The sequence below is a fragment of the Phalacrocorax aristotelis genome, chromosome 7 (genome assembly GCF_949628215.1).
Source record: "Phalacrocorax aristotelis chromosome 7, bGulAri2.1, whole genome shotgun sequence".
Lineage (NCBI taxonomy): Eukaryota > Metazoa > Chordata > Aves > Suliformes > Phalacrocoracidae > Phalacrocorax > Phalacrocorax aristotelis.
The window spans coordinates 17,188,186-17,206,650 of record NC_134282.1 but is presented as its reverse complement, the minus strand read 5'-3'; the positions used below and the strand labels follow the sequence as shown (position 1 = coordinate 17,206,650).

The 18,465-nt window shown below is 41.6% G+C and overlaps 1 protein-coding gene across 10 annotated transcripts in view; it reads left to right on the top strand.

Moving 5' to 3' along the window:
* LPP (LIM domain containing preferred translocation partner in lipoma) overlaps nucleotides 1–10,306 on the top strand; it is a 341,524-nt gene extending 331,218 nt beyond the window's left edge. For all 10 annotated transcript variants that reach the window (XM_075098979.1, XM_075098982.1, XM_075098978.1 and 7 more), the window contains 3 exons: nucleotides 4,745–4,923; nucleotides 8,110–8,230; nucleotides 10,055–10,306. In XM_075098979.1, coding sequence (XP_074955080.1) covers nucleotides 4,745–4,923; nucleotides 8,110–8,230; nucleotides 10,055–10,183 — 429 coding nt within the window. In that variant the 3' untranslated portion in view covers nucleotides 10,184–10,306. The remainder of the gene's footprint in view (nucleotides 1–4,744; nucleotides 4,924–8,109; nucleotides 8,231–10,054) is intronic.
* The last annotated feature ends 8,159 nt before the right edge of the window (nucleotides 10,307–18,465 follow it).

Below are 18,465 nucleotides of genomic sequence, written 5' to 3'. Positions count from 1 at the left end.
AATGAAACCATTTGAAATTATTTGAAGTGCAGTGTTTCAATTGACCTGATCTAATTTGGGGTTTATAAATTCACCAGTCTTCTTGAGATTAAAGTGTTCTGTCTTCATTTAAGTATGGAAACATTTTCAAGCCTCAAAAATTATCCCACAATGGGGAAAATGTCTCCTGCTCTGCTCTCCTCACAGTCTGAGGAAATGAAGGATGGAGTCACAAGATTTAAAGCAATTCACTTACCACACTTTACTAAGTTACAGTTCAACTACAGTAGTTGACCATGTGCCTGTTTTTAGCACAACAGTCACTTTTGATTCCCACAGCTAATACCATCTCCTTTGCACAGTCACTCCAAAAAATGTATTTCTTCTGCAGTGCTCACAGAAAGTGGGTTCATGCATGAGTTGCCAATGTAATTTATTCCAGCAACTTCCCTTCCCTCTCCCAGTAAAATAAGCTATACCATGCCTATGTCCCCATGCATGAGCTCTCCTCAGTCTGCCGTTCAGAGTGCAAGAGAGATTGTTTATTAGAGCTCCGGATGAATTGTTAATACATAAGAAGCAATGGCTAAGTTCTGTGTGGCTTTTCTTCTGTATTCATTACTAGGTCATTGTGGGAGGGTCCTTGTGCTATATTGCGACTTATTGCTGTCACCCCAGATTTGGTTATGAAGGATTATAATCTACAGCATTAGGAAAGCAGGATGAGCTGCAGCCCACAGGCTGTCACTGCAGCTCTGCTCCCCAAAGCTGTTTGTCAGCTTTTCATCTGAGATGTGAAGTGTGAAGTTTTCAGGAGGGGATTCAAATACTTTCCATTTCTAGTCTTCAGTGGCTCTTGCACCCCAGAAGTCTTTCCAAGTAGTTTGGATTTCCACTTTGTATCCCATGTTTAAACCTAACATCTGCAGAGCAAGTCCCTCTGGCTTTCTGCGGTTTCTGAAGGGCCAAGTATTGCTATAGGGAGGGCCTCAAACAACTCCCCCACCATTTGCTGTTAGACGCTTGCTCCCAAGCACCTTGTTCGCACTTTGCTGCTCAATTTGCTGTACCTGTTTAAGTCTCTTAGTTTTTACTTGCAAGCCGATGCTTGATGTCTTCATCATTTCAGTTGTTCTTTGCTTGTGTCTTAGTGTATCTTTCCTTGGGGTTATTTTTTTTACTGATATACTAGGGTGCATTATTCTTCCCAGGTGAGATTTTTTTTCTTTGCCAGGGATAAGCAGTTCTGCCCACAAGAGACATGGACCCACACTCAGCCTTTAACATTGGGCCAACCTTCTGTTTAGAAATAGGTGGTTCCTTCCCCATCCTTTTCAAACCCAAAAAATTTGTTGGATTTGGAGACACTTGTGTCTCCAAAAAAGAAGGGCACTCCTTGCCTCTTAAGCAAAAACACGAGAAAAGGATGGTAAACTTTTCCCTCTGCCCATGCTGGATTTGTGGTCCATATTATTATAACATGAATTTGACCGCAGCCCCTAGGTCCAGTGTTTCCCAGCTGGTTCTTACCTTTCTTCTCTGACTTGCTTTGGCCCTCTGTGTAGCTCGTCAGATGCACTCATCTCTGGCTGTTGATTACAAGGAGGGCTGGCAATGGCAGCTTGGGAAAAAAAGAAGGAAAACAGGGCTGTTAAGGTTTTTTTCTTCTTGTTGTTTGGCTTTCTGAAGGCCTGAAAGCTCCAGGAGGTACTAGGAGAGTTAGCTAAACTGTGAAAGAGAGCAAAATCAAGAAACTAAATTTATAATCCTACAGGGATGCTATTCCCATAATGTGCAGAAATACCTTTGTGCAGGTTGTTAGCTGCTGGGGCAGCATTTAGGCATGTGGGATAACCTGATTAAAGAATCAAAGAAAACCCTGTTAGCTCCACAGGCCAAATCCTGCCTTTCAGCAACCTGATGTCAAATGGGTGTGAATCAAGGAAGCTTTCCCTTTGGCATCTTCTGGTAACACCTTGAAGAGAAGGGTCTGAGCCAGGGCTCTAGCAAGGAAAGAGGCTTAAGCAAATATACTCCCAGACAGGGAGTGAGCTGGAGCCTGCAACTAATGACTTTGTTTTTCCTCACTGGTACAGACTTGGAAGGATGAAAATAATATATTTCTCAGGTCTGATTTTCAGGTTGTATAGAAGGTTTAATCAGGAACTGGTTAACTTAAAATGCTTGTCTTAGCTGCAAGAATGTCAAACAGTGTGACTGAGCTGAGATTTGGGAGTAGATGTGTGTTTTCTGTAGGCATAATCCAGAAGCGTGATTACCTGCTGTCCTGGTCACTCCAAAACTCCCACCAAAGTCAGCGTTAAGATGAGGTGTCAGACAAGATGATTGTAATGATCCCCTGCAGTCTTGAATTCTGCGTGCCTGAAAAGTGTGAGTAGGAGTTGTATCAGATCCATAGCGAGCATTTCGAGGCCACGCTGTTTGGTGTTAAATCCGTTTGCAGAGTGGATTGCAGCTGCAGGTTTCTGCTCTGTTCACAGTACCAGGTAGGCTGTGCTCATTGGTGCTGTCTGGAGCGCTGTTACATAGGTTGTGGCAGCAGACATGGGGAACTGCTCAGGAGATCAGCCCCCAACATGTAGGTAAGCCATGAAACTCCTGACCATGTTGTGAGCGCTCAGAATTCAAAAAGCAATCAGGAAAGTCCATGGGAGAAACATCCACTTGAGGCAAAGTATGGAGAAGAGGAGCTCTGGCTTAGGAAGTCCCTAAGCCAGAAATCACTGGAGGCTGGGAGAATATCCTAAGGAATTGCTGTGTGTTGCTTGCCCTATTCTCATACCTAGGCCTCCATTGTTGGCAACTTTGGAAATGAGGCAAGCAGCGACTTGGTGAGGCAAACACTCCGTACCTGTGCATATACAGAAGTTGTCACAGAAAATGCCTTACAAGTGGCACAATCTTCCATTGGTATCTACAGGTATGCTGTGTTCCTTCCTTGGCAATACAGAGAACAGCATGGATATTGACTGAGATGATGTGATCTGCTTATGCAAAGCAAAATGGTAAATTTGCCAGGTTATTTCTCCAAGGAGAAAATTACTGACTTTGCTTTTTCTGGCATACCAGCTACTGTTATAATGATGATGATGGTGACAGCAACCAGACAGAAAGGCCAGCTATAATTCTTTCCTGCCCATTATTACAAGGCATAAAGCAAAATCCAGTCTGAAACCAACGGTAGTCTGGCCGTGCTCTCTTTACAAATGTGTGAGGCAGTTCTCATATGGGTTGAAAATCAGGATTTTTCATATCGATCTTTCAAAAAACAGTCTTTTGATCTTCTGATATGAACCTGTGTATTTCTATGTTTCTGTCTTACCAGTGATTTGCAGCCCAGAGATAATGTCCGATAGCAAATATGTGGGTGTAGAAGTAACCTCTCTGAGCTCCTGCATGATTCATCTCCTGACAATACATTTTGGCTGTACATGTAAGGGCTGGATCTTGCCCCTGAGAATATTGGCTCAAAGAAGCAATAACAATGCGGTCAGTCAAAGCACTACTTTCCCTGGGAATTTTGTTGCATGAGGAAGCAGAAGAATTTTAGCCTTCCTGTGTTTGTCAACATGATCTGCGTTCCAGCAGCTTTTTATATTTCTGTCCCATTAGATTTTTTCGCTTCGTTTTTTCCCCCTCCTTATTTCTGTCTATCTTAATCATAATCAATATTGTAATCATAGACCTCCTACCTCATCCAAGATTCAAACGCTGGTTGATAACATTATTCAGTAACTCCAGATGCATCAAGCAAGAGTAATAGGTGAAATTTGCTTTCCTAAAGACCAGTGAAGTGACCCAAATCATTGCCACAGATTTATTGTTTGCATCTATGTGGGTTGCACCCACCGTTCATGGCATGTGTCTTTAAGGTTCTTGATTTGAAAGGGTAAGTTGCACGGTTGGTGTGGCTCCCAACAACCATCTGAAGCAAAATTATCTTGGTGTTTCTATAATTAACTGCCAGGGTGAGTGAGGGTTGAAATGAGATGGATCATTCCATGGACCCCACTTGAAAAGTGGGAGGTTTTTTGGCTCCAGTGCTTCAGGAGCAGGCCAGTATGTAAAACCTGTGCCGCAAAAATCATGGTCTTAGAGTTGGCATTTCACAGCCATTATCTCAAACACTGTGGGCCAGAGATAAATGAACAGTTTAAGTCATCCTGAACTCCTGTCCTTGCAATGCTTTCATTGCAGAGACTGCTTTGTTCTCTCCCCAGTCTCAACAGTAGTCTCTGTGGTGGGAGAGGAAGATCAAGATCTTACAAGGCAGACAAAGATCCTTTATGGGAGCAGTATTGGCAGAGCAGTTAGGGGGTCTCTGTGTTACCCCAGGAGTTTCAGGTTCAGCTTTGCACTGCGCATTGTGAATGTTGTGTCTCAGCTGCAAAAGGTCGTTCAGACTGGGCAGTCCGGAGGCAAAACCCAGGAGTGCAGGCTGCATAACTCCTTTTTGTGCTCTTGGCTACAGAAGCTGCAATGTCTCAGATACACGCACCTAATGGGCCATCTCTGTTTATCAGAGCTGCTGAGAGAAGCCTCTGGTTTGCTTTCTCACACTGTACTAAAGACTTGACCCAGTCCCTGTACTATTATCACACTTTGTACTGTGCTTATCTAGAAAAAATGAAAAGAAAGTACCTAAAGTTTCTAAGTAGACCAGCAGCAGTCCCCAACCCAGCTGACCTTTGTAAATATCCTGCCAAGTTGGTGCTTACATCTGCTGTGTATGTTTTGTTTGCAGAACACGCTGGAGCAATGCAGTGTCTGTGCAAAGCCCATCATGGAAAGGATCCTCCGAGCCACTGGGAAGGCCTACCATCCCCACTGCTTCACCTGCGTGATGTGCCATCGCAGCCTGGATGGGATCCCCTTCACCGTGGATGCTGGTGGGAACATCCACTGCATTGAGGATTTCCATAAGTACGGCCCAAGCTGCTCTCAGTAGTTTTCCTTATTGTCTTTCTATTTTGTCCCTAAAAATCACCCTTTTTTTTTTATTCTGAGTATCCAAAAAGATCTGAAGCCTTTGCCACTTCCTCCCAGGGCTCTTAAATAGTAGGCAGAGCTTTGCTCCAAGCAGGCACACCATGGCATACAAGATAAATTGGTTAGGGGTCAGTGCTGCTTGATCTCAGTTTTGCTTAGATCTCAATTTATGGGTAACCTCTGTCTTCCTCCATTTTAAATGCTCTGCATTTCCCCTCCCTTCGCCTGCACTCAACATGCGCACGTTCCTCCTCACTGCCTGTACCTGCGTTTCCACATCAGCGTCTCCCCCCTTCATCCACCGAGCAATTAAGAGAGGTCCTGTACCGTTGCACTCTGCAGGTGTTTGCTTACTGGCTATAGGGATCTAGGTAGCCACAGGATGCTCACAGCTCCTCTTGTTTCTAGTTGCTAATTAGCTTTTTAAAGCTGCTAAAAATACAGCCCTGGTAATAATTTATAGTGAAACTCTATTTAAAGTAAGTTGAAAGGTATAGTTGCAAGTAGCTTCTGTCACTGCCACGCTACCACCCCCATCATCACAACTAATCTAGGGAAGATGGATATAATCAGAGCACAAATGTTTCCCCTGTATGGAGAAGACAGACACATTACACCCCTCAATTAAAAGGGAAATCAATACTGACAAATGTGAGTTTACATCTCAACCATTTATCGTTTAATTTCTAAGGGGGTAGACTTAATTAGAGCCTCGTGACATCAGTGTGTGGGCCTGAAAGCTCAAAGAAGCAGGTTGACTTGACAGAAAGGGAAGCTGCCATGATCAACTAGTGCGTTAAAATACAATGTGAGGATGTTCCCTGTAGCTCAGATAGGCTGGGTTAATTGGCAGCTGCTGTGTTGCCTTGCTTTTCTGTGCCAGCAGTGGCGTGTAAGGTAAAATATGGTCCTGAGCACAGGCCCAACAGAAGTCTTACACACCACTCAGGCTTCTGAAGGGTTTTCCTCACACCCGTTTACGATTTGGAGACTGCCCCTTCCCCAGGCCCCACAAGCGAAGGGCTCAGAAGCCATTGGGAGGAAGACCTGATGTCCCATGTTGAAGTGTTTTGGCAGTGACTGGATGTGGACCTTATAGCTCTGAGAGTGCAAAGTGGCAGGCTGTCAGTTCTAGGAAAGGACACAAAATCGTTGAGTGAAAGATTGCGGGGAAGATAGCAGGAATAGGACAAGACCTAATCATAGAATATCTGGAGTTCAAAGGGACGAGGAAGGACCATCAAGTCCAACTCCCTGCTCCTTGCAGGAGCATAACTGTTATGTGACACTCGGAATGTCTTTGGCCAGCCACATGTTTAGCCGCACTTCAGCCAGCCCAGTTTTAACTGATCAGGGATGGCATATCCTCCTGGTCTGGAGGTCGAGTGCTCTACATCTTACACATCCTCTTGATAACAAAACTGTACCTGATGTTCACACTGTCACTTAGCTACCACCTGAGCTTGGGACCCAAAGTAGCACATCCACATCCCCTGAAATCTTCAGGAGTCATCTCTGGGTCCTGGGAGATAATATTTCCCTCATAATGAATTGCCCACAGTGGCCTGGACAGAGAAATGTTGAAGTATTTTTAAGCACCACATTTGAGCTAAATGGCACAAGGAAGCGCCTGCATGAAGCAGTATATAATTAACTGCGATTACAGCTCTGGTCGTATCATGATCCATTTAAGTTATTTTTCAGAGCACTTGCTATAGCCACTGTTTAATTCATTTTTTGTTAGATCGCAGCTACACAGACATCTTTCATCTGCTGCCAGTGAAATTAATATTTTTCTTTATTCCTAGTACAGATAGATTTTTTTTTTCCTTTTCTAAGCTAGTTAATTCTGAGGTGGTTCATGTGACAGGCTGGGTGGCAGAGTCAATCTTTCCTAGGCATTTCAGAAGAGAAAGGTCTTTGATCTCCTCCTGTTCTGATGTTTGCCATAAGCATTGCCCTTTGTCACCTCATAGCCTGTGACCCAGGCTCTCATTACATGGTAGCAGATTCTGCAGGTACATGTCTCTTTTTTTGTGAGCAGGATTTGCAGCCAGGGAATTGGTACCCGTAGGTTTTGAATCAAGACAGCAAATAATGATTTACCACAGGCTAGATGTTCTCAAGCATCTCCACCTGCCTGGGAGCAGAGATATGGCCACTTCTCATGGGCAACTAGGGGGAGCAAAACCAGAACTAATAGAGAACGTGTGTGAATTAGCTGGAGCTGCATACAGTGGGCAATGTAAGGGGAAAAATAAAAGTCTGTGCTCCTCTTGATCCCTGAGCTGACTAAGCCAGCTGATTCAAGCCAGTCCCTTCACATGGTGTTTGTCACCATACAACTCTGACTCAAGCTGACTGTGGAAGGCAGAGTGTTGGTGTCTCTGCACCCAGACCTCTTCCCTTTTAAGCCTGGGCAACCCACTAATGGATAACTTAGAGTTGGTTTTAGCTAGAAAATGCAGCTAGTCAAAATTGCCCCGATGCTTCTTGTTTGAGAGTGAGCACAGTCAGGAGTGTGCTCCTGTGTGCATATGTATGATGGCTCAGAAGTTTAAAATGGATGGAATAAACCTCAACAAATCAGTGTAGTATAAGGCAAATCATCTTACCATCTCTATTAAGACTTCTTAGCTATTTGTTCCAAGCTCCAATTTTTAATATTTTGATTTTTTTTTTCAAGAGATGCTCTTGAAGCAGATCCTGGTTATCTTTCTAACCTTAGAAATTGCATGGACTTCTTTGGAGTTAGGATGGGGGTTGAGCCTGATGTCACAGCAGTACAGAGGTGTCACAACTGTGGGTCATTCAACAGGCACTTTAATTGTTAATTAGGGCAAGCAGAATATGCTTTGCTGCCTGTCAGATATTCCTGAGTCTAATAGTCTGCAAAATGCTCTTTAATATCCTGCAAGCCTGAAATTGCATTGTAAGACTGAAGTTCTCCTTTCTGTCTTCTTTCCAAGGATGCAGCTGTGCAAAGCTGCAAACTGTGACACATGTGTACATACATGTGTGTGTTTGTACAAATGTATACATTTCTGGTTTTCTGGTGCAGTTAACAAAAACTTTCAGACTGAGTTTGAGAATGACTAGGGCTATCTCTTCTTTCTTCAGGAAATTTGCACCAAGATGTTCTGTGTGTAAGGAGCCCATCATGCCAGCCCCAGGACAAGAGGAAACTGTACGCATTGTCGCCTTGGATCGTGACTTCCACGTCCAGTGCTACCGGTGTGAGGTAAGTATTCTAATCACGTGAAGGACAGAAAGCAAAGGATGACTTAATTTCATCACTGCCTCATGTTATACACGACAGGCATACCCTATTGTAACACTGGCTCTACAATCAAATTACTTCATTGACTTCATTCAGCATGCAAGGAATTTTTCCTCATTTATATCAGCACAAATGAGAAGAAAATCAGGTCCCTTGTTTGTAACAGGTTCATTAGGAGAGCAAGAGAATGTGACTCAGGTAATTAGAGCTTAATATTTGAGAACATCATAAATTATAGCTTGGACACAAACGTTGCTCATGTTTATGTTCTTAAAATGAAAGCTAATGCATGTTAGAATTTGAGCAAGATTGTACAGGAAACTCAACATATGGCTCTGGGTTGAAGAATTTTAATGGACACATAAACATGATCATTCTTGTTTTGTGCAATGCTTTTTGTGCTACTTTCCTGTTCAGTTTCATTACGCACTTCATATAATTTTGATGGTTAGAATCTGAAGACAGAGAAGAAAAATCACCTTAAAGCAATTAACATGTGGGAACAGCTGTGTTAGGGAACCTTCAAGAATTCTTCAATGCAAGTGTTACTTGTTGGATAATACATCAGCCAGATGGCAGGGTAAGAAAATGAGACAAAATGTATTTCTTATCACAGCTGCAGGTTTCAATAACTTTAACTGGAAAGAAGGGTGGACTAAGGCTTAAAGGTCTAGGCTGAGATGTGAGGCATCTGGTTCACTTCTCAACCTGACTTGGGCTTCCAGGGTACATATCAGCCCATTACTTAGGCCCAGTTTTTTAAAGACACTGGGGCATTCCTACACTAAATTTTGTAGTTCCAATTCATCACACATCATGTCCCCATGCTGGCTGCCCCATGCTGGCTGCCGAGATACTTAGGCTTCATGCACATGAATGTCAGAAATAGATGCAGTGGTGAGCCGAGGACACAGACACCCACTTGGCCTTGATCTCCACGTGCCTCAACTCTCTAAAAAGGAACAACAATGATATTCCTCTTTCCACCACTTGCATGCCAGATGTATTTACAAAAACAGATTTATGATGAAGAGGCATGGCCCCTAAGCAAGCCATAATCTCCTCACCACAGCTCCATCAGCAGTCCTTGGTCAAGTGATTGCCTGATCACATAGTGAGGGAAAATTCCCAGCTTTCCTAGCAGCTATACTTAGCCCTATGTTTTTAGAGGCTGAGGTCTCTGGAGCAGGTTTCGGGCCTTCTAGTGAGTTTTCTATATGTCTGCCTCAGTGACATCCTCCTTTCAGCCACCACGTTTTGGGCCAATTGCAATACAAACACAGGTGACGGTTCTGGTAAGTGGAGGCAGGCAGGGAATTTGCTTAGCTGTCACTCCTGGAATGGATACTATAGCTTTGTGGCATTCACTCTTCCAAAGGAGATTACCTGCAGTCAGATATTGGTACCAAACTTCCTTTCCAGTGATGCTTCTTTTTTATCCTTTTTTGCATTAATAAATAGGTGCTTAAGTTTGATGTTTTTCCCAATGCTAAAGACCTTTCCTTCTTCAGAAATGTGATGGGAATAATCTCCTTTTATTTTCAATTGGATTAAATTCAGCAGAGAGCTTGGGAACCCATCTTCTCTGCAGAATTGTCTCTTATCAGGAAATGGCTTAATCATGAAAGACATCACGTACCTCAGTTTCATGCTTTACGCTGACTCCGGCTGGATCCTGTTACAAGGTGGAGAGTGAGGAGAGAATTTCTTTGACTGATAGATTCTTCAGTTAATCTTGTTCTTCTTTCTTATTTACTTTGCTCTTTCTGTCTGCCCATTTCCTAGGACTGTGGCGGCCTCCTCTCTGAAGGGGACAATCAGGGCTGTTACCCTCTGGATGGGCACATCCTTTGCAAGACTTGCAACTCTGCTCGGATCCAGGCTCTGACTGCCAAGGCCAGCACTGATCTCTGAGTATCAACTGTGACCCTCCCCAGGACACCCATTGGGGGATATTGCACAAGCTTTGCATGATTTCTTTCCAGCCTAGGGTCTGAATCTCTGTTTAAAAAAAAAAAAAAAAAAAAAAAAGTAAAACTGGAAGGCCTTGGAACAAGAGGGCAGTTTGAGAGGCCATGTTCAGGCTGACCATGACAGGCACCTGAATTAGACATGACTTTTCTGGAGGGTGGCGAGTAAGTCAGACCACCTGCTGTCTCTGCAGCGGATGGAGATAAGTGGTCACAGCACCTAAGTTTATCTGCCTGTAGAAGGAGGTCTGAACATGGTCCTAACTATATTTTTGTGTTTGATTCCTGTTTCTTAAGAAGTACATGAAGGTAGAAGGTGAAAGATGGCTGAGCTAGTTCTTTCTTCCCAGCTTTGAGAACCTGACCAGCTCTCATTGAAGTCATAGGGAGCTCCCCTTTGACTTTAATAGTATCTGGATCACCAGCAGAAAGTAGCTCCACGGCCCTAGAAGTTGTTAGGGCAGACTCAGCACTCCTCTCATCACAGCACAAACAGTGCAACTTCAGCTGTACTGCATATAAGAGTGTAAGCGTGACCTTGTATCCTTGGGACACAGATTTGTTATCTATTTCTTTTTTTCCTAGGCCCTTACTTGTCTCCATTCCCTTCCAGTTCAATAGGGTTTTTTCTTTTTCTTATGAAATTATATTTTGCTATTGCATAAAATTATTCAGTAGTGATGCTTCCAATTCACAATGTATGAGCAATCACAGAAAGATGTGAGCTTGCACACACTATACACACACACTACACACAGACACACACAATGTGCTTTTGATTTACCAGAGGTATAAGCCAATCATGTCTGTTGAAAAGGTCTTTTAAGGATGTGAGGCTGGAAACACATTTTTAAAATCCCAGTGGTTTAAAAAAAAAAAAAAAGTGACTACATAGAACTGCAGTGCAAAGCGATGCTCAAAAAAATTCTTGTGCCAACCTCTCACACACCCCAATCTAGTGGGACCACTGGCAGTGTTGGTTTCTGGGTAGACATTTAAGCAATAGAGTCTTGTTCCATCTCCTGTGTATTGCAATGGGAGGATTTTCCTTCAACTGTAACAGGGATTGAATCAAGCCTTGGGATATATATTTCTCTGGTGTTAATGATCTGGAGTGCTCATTAAAAAAACTAAGGGTCTTATTTCAATAACGGCAAAAAGCATCCTCCTAAATACATGTTGTACTTCAGTTTTTATCTTAAGAAAGCTAAAGGAGGTATTAAACCCTTGTCTATGCCATTCCAAAAAATTAAGCTTTTTTTGTGGGTTTTTTCCCCCCTCTTTCACTTTCATCCCAGCCACTTATAACTTCTCTTTGGTGAAATGTCATTGCAGAAAAGTGCTGGGCCAACAGCAGCATTTTCATCTTCTGTCCAGAATTAATATGTATGCCAAGGTAAATAAAAGCTGGCCACAGATGATAATTTTTTTCTTATGTTGGTGGGATTTTTTTAGTTAGGTTAATTTAAAAAAATAATTAGAAATCCACAGCATTCTGAGCAGCTATAATATTCTTGTTCATGAAACCCATAATAACTAAGGTGCAAATTACATAGGGAGTAATTTTCATATCACTGAATTGACATTAATACCTTATTTGCAGATGTAATCAAAGAAAATACCTTTCTTTGCACTTAACAAATTAAGAAGCAGAACTGAAACAGTTGCAGGCTGATTGACCATATAAGTGACAAACCAGCATTTTTCAAGAGTAAGTTATAAGAATTTTTTTCATGCACCCACTGAAAAACAATAAGAATATGGCGCTTTCATCTTTAATCTTTATAAGAGAAGCCTAATATAATTATATGCACTAATGCGAAAAAGAAAAGTTAGATGAGCAAACGAAAATTTGACATACTCACTGCAGCTCCTGCAAACGGTACATTTCTTTTCAGTTTAGCACTAACCTTTATGGAAGAGCACTGTGAAATTTAATAGCTTTAGCTGTATACAGTAAATTCAAATACAGAAATACCAGTGTGAAACCTCTGTTGCTTACACGGTTTGTATGTTGGCAAACTCTACCAGTGTCAGGGAAGATTCCCAAAATTCACAGCTCGGAATGAATCCTTCATTGTAGAAGGGTGGAATCGTTAAGCAAAAGAAATCGTTCTCCACCATAGTGGCTGTGCTGAAGCAGTTTGCCGTTTTATACTAGATTTCTACCCTGGCCTTCAAGAATTTTACTGCCTCAGACGTAAACAGGTTTTTTTTATTATTATTTTTTTGTGCACCGTGACTCCTGCCAGGTTCCATCTGAGCTCCTGCTCCCTGAACTGTGGCATGTAAGGTACCTCTGAGCTCGCTTCTTTACAGGCAGTCTGCACCATCACCAGTCAAAAACCCTTGCAGCTATTCAGAAAATCCAGTTTGAACTAACCCTACAAAAACATGAAAGGTCAGAGCTGGGATTGCTAACACTATCATATCCCTGTGGAAGATTTTACCATTCTGCAAGCACAGGTGAATATGTGATGCACTTGGGTGCAGAATAAGCCATTCAACAGGCAGCAAATGTAGCTCTGATCTTCCTTTTCTTCTTATTATTAAATCAAGTGGCTGCTAAGACTCTCATGAGTAACACTGGGGTAATTGATGGAAAAAAGCTATTGTGTCTTGCTGCAGAATGTGGCCTAGACTAAGGAGGACTGAAGTCCAGTGCCTTTGGGCTTTTTATAGCTCTGCCATAGGCCGGACGTGGAGCAAGTCATATGGCTTCTCGTCTTCTGCACTCTGCATGAGAGGGCTTCATTCCAACTTCCCAGGGACGTTATGGGAATTAAACTAATCAGAGATTGGCCCAAACTACTGTTTTTTGGAGTTCTGTCTTCTCTTTCCAGAAAAGTTCGCTGGTATGTAGGTTTGGAATTCCAGCCCGTTTCAAAGCTCGGGGCCAGCCAGGAGATCAAGATCTGAATCCCCTGTGTTATTAGGGTGCTGTGGTGAGTTCGGCTGGCATGCAGGAAGGTGAGCGCCAAACTTTTCAAGCATTAAATACTCCATGGATGGAAGATGTTTGACAAAGATTGAGCAGTGTTCATATTTGAGGTACAGCAGCTAATTTCTAGACACATCTTTCTGACACATCTGGGCAAAGGTACTATCGTGCTTTTATTTTCACCCCTGAAACACCAAAGCCAACTGCCTGTTGGAATGAGTGAGCATCCAAAACACTCTTCTTTATTTTCTGTAATGTGTGTGGTTTTGGCATTGAAAATTGCTATAAATATATTTGGAAGATACTGCATAAATATATATACATCACAGAGGCTCTCATCACCTGCATGTGTATGGAAGTCTCCCCTCTGATGCTTCAGGATTTAATTAGGAAATGCTGGTGGACTTATCTCAATTGCACTGCAATTAAGAACCACTGGGATTTTGCTTCTCCACAATATTTATCACATATTCATAATATATCCTGGTTTATATCTTCCAAAGAAGGAGTCTTTTTGCCAAAGACACCTTGCTTTTCTGAAGGTGCACTACTTAGCCATGATAAAAATTCACATCACCCGTCGGGCTGTGGTAATGTCCCAACTGTTTCTTTCAGAAAGAATTGGAAGATCTCACAGATATTTCTGTTGAGATCTACAGAGCTTTTGCTTATGCTGCTTTGGCTTTGTCTAGCATTTATTGGGAAGTAGGGCCTGATCCCATGATTTGTGTGGCCAGATGGGGCCCAGGAGGGTCCAGGATCAGGTTCCAATTCAGCAAAAGATTTAAGCCTATGGGGTTTGTTTAAGCACAGGCTTAAAGCCATTGCATGGTGTGACATAAGCCATGGGTCATTAATCAGTCATTAATACCCAACTGATTCTGTATCACCCTGTCATACAGATTTGATCCGGCTAGGATGTGGGCACAGTCAAGTTTCTGTCAAATTACACAGAACACATTAAATGGCTCATGCATTGCCCTTATGCCAACTGCAGGAGGGCACCCAGCAGCTGATCCAACATAACATTTGGACAACAGGAGGATGAGTTATTACATGGACATCGCTTTGTGTTAGGTGGCTGTGGCATGTTCCATATGTCACAAGTAGCCCTACAGTCAGGTTTACTTCATCTTTGAACCATGGCTTTAAAACTGTCTACTTAAACTTTCTCCAGAAGATTGGGTTGCCTTGGTTACAGCCTAGTCCTTAAGCATATCCCCAAGGCTAACACTAGTGTTTTGTGAATGTGATGGTTTTATTGTCACTTACTTTAATCATTCCCTGAAAGGTGCTTTTAAAAACAGAAAGCAACACCATCGCCTTAGCCTATCAGATAATGCACCTTTAATTTTGTTTTTGGTTTTTTATTATTATTATTATTTTAATTCTTAGATTTTTATCATGGCTGCGAAACACTTGGGTAATGACTTAATCATAGAGGTGTGGGAGTACCAAAGTGTTTACATAGTGAACTCTACATAATACCGTTCATCCTGACAGCAGGAGCAAGGCTTTCATGAGACACAGGCCTTAAGTTGACTTTCCACCTATCAGCAGTATGTGCCTACAAAGAATGAGAAAAAAGTGTCTTTTAGAGAAATGGGGTGGTTGAAGAGAGTATGCAACAAGTCATGCTGAAATCTCCTTGGACCTGGTCAGCCAAGCCTAGCTTAGGTTTGATAAATGCTGGTTCCCTTTGGTTTTGAGAAAGTCCAGCAGACAAGGGATAACAGGACCCAAGAGAAGGTCCTTGAGGGCAATCCCGTGACTTTGCCCTCCTTTGGCATCAGAGATAAACGTTAGACACCTGGTACTTCAGCTGAATGGCTCAGAAAGGATTTGAGTTTATAACTGTTTTCTATTGATGTCTGGTTCCCGCAGTTGGTTCATCATGTTGATTTACTATTTGTTCACTGAGTTGGGATGACTACACCGTATGTAGGCTTCAGTACTGTAAGTCAGGGCTAGCAGAGAGAGGTATATTTCACTGTGGTGAAATTCCCACGAGAAAACACTAGTGATGGTAATTAAGGGTTTGTTGCCAAAGGATATCAGGAACTATCTAGAGGTTAGTAAAGTGTAAACTGAGAGAGAGCTGTGAGAACACTATTTCCAGTAGAGCTGGTCACAACGTTTACACTAAATTATGCAATGTCAGAAGGGCCATTTTTTTTAATCACAGATTCTCTCTTTTTGCAATGTTATCCACAGCAGTTTCTTTTCTTGCTCTTATAATTAAAAACATATTGAATTTTTATCTAAATAAATTTCAGAATCGTTAACAAATACGTTCATTTCTCAAAACCCATGTCGTCTTTTTCAGTTTTTGTAGTTCTTGGGTTTCTTCTGCTGGTAAATTAAAGTTTCTGTGACAATTTTGAAAACTTCTTTGGATAAAAATTCTATTTAAAAACAAGCACATGTGTTCTTGGGAAATGGTTCAATATTGGACCTGGTGAAATAAAAAAAGCTTTGAAACTTTTCACAAGATACTTTTTCCCTATTTTTAACTAGTTTTGCTAACTTTGAAGTCACTGTTTCCTTTGTTAGAACAATCCAAATAATGTGACTCTTCTTAAAATAACAGTGTTACATCTGTTGGGTTCATTTTCCTTTCCCGTCTTAAAGCCAGGGTCTTTTTCTGTGGCAATTGCAATTTTCTTCTTTGGGTATTTTTTTCCCCCCTGAAATTACTGAAGAATGTAAGCGCATTATGGCAACTGCCGTGATGATCAAGAGCTAATGATTGAACTTCATCTCCACCTATCCTTCTGGGCTTTGGAATGGCATTTCTCCTCAAACATTTCTAGAAATACTACCTGACTTCCTCAGCATTTCAGGTTTGAATTTGCAGCAGTCGATTGCCTGACTGGCATATGAAGCATGAGTGAGTAAACTTTAAACTTAAATTTAAATTCAAGTTTAAAGTGTACTTTTAGATAGATAGTGTAGTAAAATACTTTATTCTTTAAAAAAAAATTAAATTTAATTTAAAATTAAATAAAAGTTATAACATTCACCCAGCATCTAAAAATCTAAGGTAGAAAACATAACCTCAGTAGGTTTCCTGGGGGGAACAGCTCTCATTTCAGCCTGGAAATTCTGTGCCGTGATCTGAAAAAAACCAAGCTCAAACACTTGCAGACTGCTCTGGCATATGCACTCGCATGCACACATAAGGTGGTTGTGGGGCTACAACTCAGTAGAAATACAGGCTGCAATATTGAGCACTGCTACTTAAACCCCACTGGGCTTTATTCCTGGCTACGTGTTCCCAGACTCTTTGGCTGCGTGTTACGGGTGGAAGCAATGGGGTTGATCACTGGTATCAAGAGCACCCAGTTCAAACTTTGTTTTTTTAATGTTGCTGTTTGTCCAAATTTCTCATCATACCTCAACCTTTCAGAAATTGGGGAAGGAGACAGAAGCCCCGGGTGGTAGCATTACCTTCACATTTCCCAGACTGGAGTCCCTCGTTGGGAACATGACACTTGGGGTGTCTCTACTTTTTTGCCTCAGCCTCCCTTTGTCCGCAAGCAGCTCTCTTACCCGCTTTTTCCATTTGCTCAACGTGCACTCATCTTTGCAGCGAAGATGTTAAGTTACTTACTTCACAGATGTATTGTGAGTCTTAGCTAGTAGTTGGAAAAACTTTTCCAGTTCTTTAATCAAGTAGTTTTGTGCATTCATAGTATCAGTGGCCTGCCACATGGATATCAAAGAAAATTATTATAATTATTGCTTTTAAAATGATTATGAAATTGTGCCTTACTTTTTCAGTCATATTTAACCATGTAATTTAGAACCACACAATTGCAGGGATTTATCATGAAGAAATTTGTTTGAAGGATAGTTTGTTTGTTTTAAAATATTTTTTATCCAAAAATGAATTTATTAGTTTTTTCTCTTATTTTTTCTTCCAGTTTTATTCCTTTAATATGTTTGTGTAAAAGGGCAGCCAGAATTTGCATTCGTGAGAGACAGAAGATTTTATTTGGTCTTGTATGTAGAGCTTTCATTTTCTTTCATGTTCCTTCAGGAAAATTCCTCTTTGCCCGATTACTCATACTTAGATGTCTTTAAATGCAGGCTGACCAGTAAGGGTTTTTTGTCGTTGTTTAATTTAGTGTGTGGTTTGCTTTGTGGGTTTTTTTTTTGGTTTTGGTTGTTGTTTTTTTTAATTAACCAGATATGGGGTACTGGGGAGGCATTGCACATTAATGCAGAATGTTAATGCGAATTTTCATAGAAAAGACAATATTAGAGGCTTTTCCTGTCTCCAGTGCAGTTTCGTTACTGTTTTGCGTACAACACTAATATCAAGCCAGTCTGTAAAGGCAAAATACTCAGAGTGACCTACTTCCATTCACCAGCAAGAACCCTTTGTCAGCTGACTCCTGCTTGTTTGTTCATTTCTAAATGTCGGATTACAGAACAAGCATCTCCTAAAGATGAAAGAAAAACAGTGTTTTCATGTGCAGGAAATTTGGGGTTGCAGTAACAGAACATTTTCTTTGTGAATTTGGATGTCGTGGTGTTTCAAGCTCCTGCCTGGAGCCTCTATCAATTTGGCCTCTCATCCAGTTCATCTCACTGGTGCTCCTAAAAGGCTGCAGCCCTGCAAAAGCTCATGCAGCATTTTTGGTTGCCTTCCCTTGCTCCCATGTGGTACATATTTGCACAGTTTAACTGAGCTTTTCTTTCTGCTGAAGGTCAGATGCAAGTGATACGAAACACTAAACTTTATAAACAAGCAAAGCCATTTCAACCACAGCATTTTGGACTAGAATGGATTTTTAGGTGGCGCACTGTCTGCTGGCCTTTGGAGAGGGGATCCTGAGACTACATTGGACTGGAACAGGATGCAAAGCCACAAGCCCTGGTTTTTTTAATAAACTACTTACTGTAATCCAGCTACACAGTTTCAGCCTCACACTTCAGAAAAAGCTTCCAGCAGCAATGCACGTACAGGCACTTTCTCTCTTGCAGAAAGTGAAACTTTCCCAACCAAAGTAAATTTAACCTATTGCATAAGATGCTGGAAGTTTTTTTTTTCCTCGGGATTCTCGCTGTAACCTCTATGTGCAGAGGATGAATAGCTTTTCTTTTTCCCTTTTTTTTTTTTTTTTTTTTTTTTGCAAGACTAGATGTTGCATATTGATGAGCTAGCATTTCAAAGGTCCATGGGGCTTTGGAACGTATTAGGAATCTCTGAAGTTTAATATTCACCATGTTTTAAATATTCAGAAGGAAAAATCTGCATAAAATGGCTTTTGATAAAT